A 4,803-nucleotide genomic window follows, 5' to 3' on the forward strand; every position below is an offset into this window, starting at 1 on the left:
ACACACACACACACACACACACACACACACACACACACACACACACACACACACACACACACACACACACACACACACACACACACACACACACACACACACATATATATATATATATATATATATATATATCCCTACATGTTCTTATAAAATTTAATAATTTTTATTGTAGTTGTTTGTTTACTTTTTATTAGCTATATTTTTGTCTACCAGCAATACCAAGCATGGGGCGAGCATATAACCGATTCGATTTTATTATTCATTAGGATCTCTATTAACCTATCCTAAAATCTAATTATATGCCAAAAATAGCACATTGTCCATGTTGTCTACATATATATTGTATCATTTTTGGTACAAGAAAGGAATCATTGTGATGACTCCAGATAAAAGAGTTATGTAAAATAATAAAGAATGATAAGATTTGTTATTTTTTCTGTACGCTTGTCTGGGAAAGTCACTTGCTTACTTAATGAAAATTCGTTGAAATAGTGAAATTTTTGATTCACTCCATAAACACATATATAGTGATTAAGGCGGCTTTATAACTACAATAAGCTTTAGTTTTGCTCAGCCAATACCATGAAACAGTCATTGTCAATATTCAGACATTTTAAAGGTGGTTTTAATGGGCAATTTTTATGGCTGCCATTTTGTTTCATCACGATCTCTACTATTAAGTACTACCATACTTAATAATACAGCCAGTTTCATTTGCAGATTAAACACCTATACTGAAATAAGCATTTTAGATTAAAAATAGTTTGGTTTTTTTCCATTTGTGTATGATTAAACCGATATTTTCTATGCTGATCTGATACATATACTTATTAATTTATATTTTTACTAAGTTAGTAAGAAAATAATTATTTTATTATGTTTTTGCTTATAAGCAATATTCTTAAGTTATATGGTGTGTTTTTTCACAGGAAGGAGGAACTTTGCCCAACTCGACCAGAAGTTTTAATGGAGTTAGATTTAAGAAAAGAAGATAATGTAATGAAACAGGAACGTCGTGCTACTTCTCTCTTTGCCAGAGTTGAAAAAGATCCTTTTGGTGATGTTTACTCACCAGGAAAGGCTGAACACTGTCAGCCATTTCACCTGACGTCGGAACCATCCTCTCAGCATGGTGTAGTTCCACACCAACATGCTTTCCATGCTCGTGTCCAAACCCTAGTTGATCATTCTGGTAGACGATCTCGCAAAAATGTAGAGCTTGGCTGTGAGAACTCCCTTATGACAAGCACAAGTGATGCTGCTTCCATAGGACATCCAATCATAGATTCAAGAGATCTTCAACAGGCTCTTGAATCTGATAGCAGTGGTTCCATCGGAGATGGATATCGTTATGTCCACAGGGTCCAACCACTTGAGGTGCGTCATATTTCTCATTCTGATAATGTGCATCACAATGGTTCCAATCAAAAAGGTGACAAAGTATCACCTACTCGTCTTCTTACAAAAGGAGGAAAGAATAGGGTTAGTATTTTTATAATTACTTACACTTCTCATCATAATTTAAGCATATAGTTTTCAGGTTAAGTAGTCTTGTGCATAAATGGAGGCTATATTCCACCTTCCCAAATATTGATTTTTTTCTTTATTGAAGTTAAAACCAGTCAGATTTCTTTTAAGATAAACAGGTAAAAGAAAAATGACACCTTCAACATTATTCACCATAAATTATGAACTTGTAATTTTTGGATCTTGTTATTCAGTTGGTGAAAAACTACAGTAAATGGAACAAACTTTCAGAAGTCTTGATATTGCAGAAACTAGTTTTGACATGTTTTTGTGTTCTCTTCAGTATCTCATTTTCTTCTGACAACATGATACTGAAAATGTATTGAAACAGTTTTCTCCAACATCAGTTTATTTGCTACACACAGTATTGTGTTCTTTTATTATTGTTACTCATTATTAATTTTTTTTTCACATCCTCTATTTCTAGTACTAAAAAATACAAAAAACAGTTATGTATGTAGCTCTTCAGAACATTGTTTTAATGTGATTTTTACTTTTTTGGAAACAAGAAAATAGAAATATATGAAGGTGTAGGAGGAGGCGTGAATTAATTTTTAAAACAATTCTTTTAATATTCCTTTTCCTTATGCATAGTAGATGTGCAGCAATGAATCAAACCATCATTAACTCTGATACATAATTTCATTTGTAAAATGCTTTTAAATTTGTTATTTAGTGCCAAGGATCAAAATTTCTAAAATATCTCTGAGTAGTTGAACAAATTCTGCATTTTTAAGGTGACTTCTTATTTTGGACCTGTGAGTATGTTTCAGTTGTCAAGTGCACACCTGCATGTCATGTTTTGAAAGATAAGTAAAGATAATAATTTTAACTGTATTTCAACAATTTTACTCAAAAATACTTTAGAACTAATATTTTATCAAATTCAACATGTATTTAATGTAATTCTTAAAGATAAGTGTTCATATTTACATTTCTGCACAACTCTAAGGAGTCTCACTTGTAAACAATGTATTTATAAATTTTTTTAGAATTTGTCTATCCATCTTAAAGCATAGGTTCATATTTGCTAAAAAAAAAAACTATCATTTCTTGAGAATACAATTAACTAAGTCTTGTTTTGCTTGTGATTTTCTTTATCTGGTTAATGATCTATCATTATAGGCCTCCAATTAAATCATATGCTGTGAGATTGTAATAACTACTAATGAAGAACAGCTTTGAAGATTCTTTGATAGATTGTTTAGGCAGAGTATTCATGATGAAACTTTGTTGAATGGATGACAACTGCCTGTTGTAGAAACACAAGTGTAGAGGATTACATTTCAAAAGTCTTCTGCCTTCAGGTCAGTGTGTGTAGGGTGTAGTCAATTTTTATAGTCGGATGCTCTCCACAATCCACCAGAATACTATAAAGACTGACTACACTATACACACACTGACCTGAAGACGAAAACCGGAAAACTTCCTAAACATCATCCTCTACACTTGTGTTTCTACAACAGGCAGTTGCCATCCATTCATCAAAGTTTCATCAGCTTTTAAGATAGCTATAAGCAAAGTTTAACTACCATTGAATACAATGTATTATGAACTATTAATGTCAATGTAAAGGAAATAGTGATCTGAAAAGCCATTTATGGTTTTGTGAGAAAGCAATGATATGTGTCTCCTACAGAGAAGAACAGAAATTGGTGGGAAGTGTAAAAGTCTTAAAAACAAACCACAGGTCAGCAAGTTTTTTATAGGTTCTTTAGTCATTCTTTTTAATCTGTAAGATGCTTTTATGCGGAATTGTGTTTCTTTGGAAGTTATAGCAGTTGTCTTCTCTAACAAGATATTAGGTAAGCCTTACCTGGTTAAAAGAGTATGGCAGTGACATCTAAATATTCTGGTGACTTGTATCCTTATGTGTTGACTGTTTAATAATATATTCAAACAATGTACATATGTAGAAGAACTTGAAATCGAAGTATGTTTATTAGACATAAATTGATTTTGCCTAGAAGAATAAAAAAAACAACACTTATCTCGCCTGACTAGACACCATTTTGAAAGGTCAAGTCTTAGGTTAAGTCACTGATAAATGTTTGTCAGTTTATACAGTGTTTTTTATGACTTGTAGCTGGAAGCAGCAAATAAAGCATTATAAAATATGTTGATAAATACTAAGGAAGTTCATACTGACTGGATTTATTAAATGGAACTTTTTGATCAGCAATTCAAAAATTGAAATTCTAACATGAAAAGAAGTATTTGTAGTGTTTTTTTTTTCTTAAAAAAGTGTCTCAACACTTCTGTAAATTTCATGACATAAAAACTAAATACATAGTTCTCATGGATCGGGGAAACTGGGAAAAGTCAGTGAATATTGTATTTTAAGGTCAGTAAACATCAGGAAATTTTATTTTACAGACAAAAGCTGAATAAAGACAGTGAATTTCATGTGATTCAGTGATGCTTATAGGACACTGATGGCAAAAAATGTAAATTATCATTAGTGCCAAACAAATTACATATAGGTTAGTTCTGACATATTTAACATGCCAATATCCACTCTTTATTTGTAAACATTGTTTTATATAAATCACTTTTTTTGTTTACAATTAATTGTTGTGGAGTTTGAAGGCAGCCATAATAGATTTATGTAAATGGTAGCTAAGTTCTTGCCTAAACAACTTTGGATAAGGCTTCATCTTGTCCTCTTAGAATTAGGTCACAGGTATTTCCATTAAATAAGTTATTTTGACCTTACAGATTTTAGTGCATTAATGAAACAGTCAGTAGTCAAAGAAAAAACTCTTAATACACTGGGTATATTATGTCATTGACATATTCTTATAGGAGAGATATTAAAACAAAGACAAACAATTCAGTTGTTTTTATAAAATCTGGCAGTTCAAAGGTAGAACAAATCTACACAGTTTTCGTGAGCTACTATTTTTATTTTGTATTTGTACTGATATTTATTCAGTTAATTATGAAAAGTTACTATAATAATTATATGAAATAATAATTTATCTGTAATGTAGTTTTAATTCATTATTATACAAAGTATACATCACTAAGCATAGATAGGGGTCATTGATGGGCAATATATCCAAGAGCCGGGTAGAACTTCACCAGTGACAGTTAAGGAAAACCTGTACAAAGCAAAACATGAACGGCAATGTATAATATCAGTAATTTGAAGAGAAAAACAAGTTTTTGAAAACATTTTAAAAATATTGAAGTATAGAATACTGTATTTTTCGGTGTATAAGACGCATTTTTTTACCCCAAAATGTGATGTCAAAATCTGCTTGCGTCCTATAC

General features: G+C 31.2%; 1 protein-coding gene across 3 annotated transcripts in view; it reads left to right on the plus strand.

Annotated features, from left to right (window-relative positions):
• The window catches only part of LOC106469663, a 51,978-nt gene that overhangs the window by 35,987 nt on the left and 11,188 nt on the right, over window positions 1-4,803 (plus strand). For all 3 annotated transcript variants that reach the window (XR_002612888.1, XM_013930163.2, XM_022398235.1), the window contains exon 6: window positions 930-1,482. Coding sequence is in view for 2 of the 3 variants with exons in the window: in XM_013930163.2 (XP_013785617.1) it covers window positions 930-1,482 (553 nt within the window). In the remaining variant the exon portion in view is untranslated. The remainder of the gene's footprint in view (window positions 1-929; window positions 1,483-4,803) is intronic.

The sequence above is a fragment of the Limulus polyphemus genome, unplaced genomic scaffold (assembly GCF_000517525.1).
Source record: "Limulus polyphemus unplaced genomic scaffold, Limulus_polyphemus-2.1.2 Scaffold3600, whole genome shotgun sequence".
NCBI classification, from domain to species: Eukaryota; Metazoa; Arthropoda; class Merostomata; order Xiphosura; family Limulidae; genus Limulus; species Limulus polyphemus.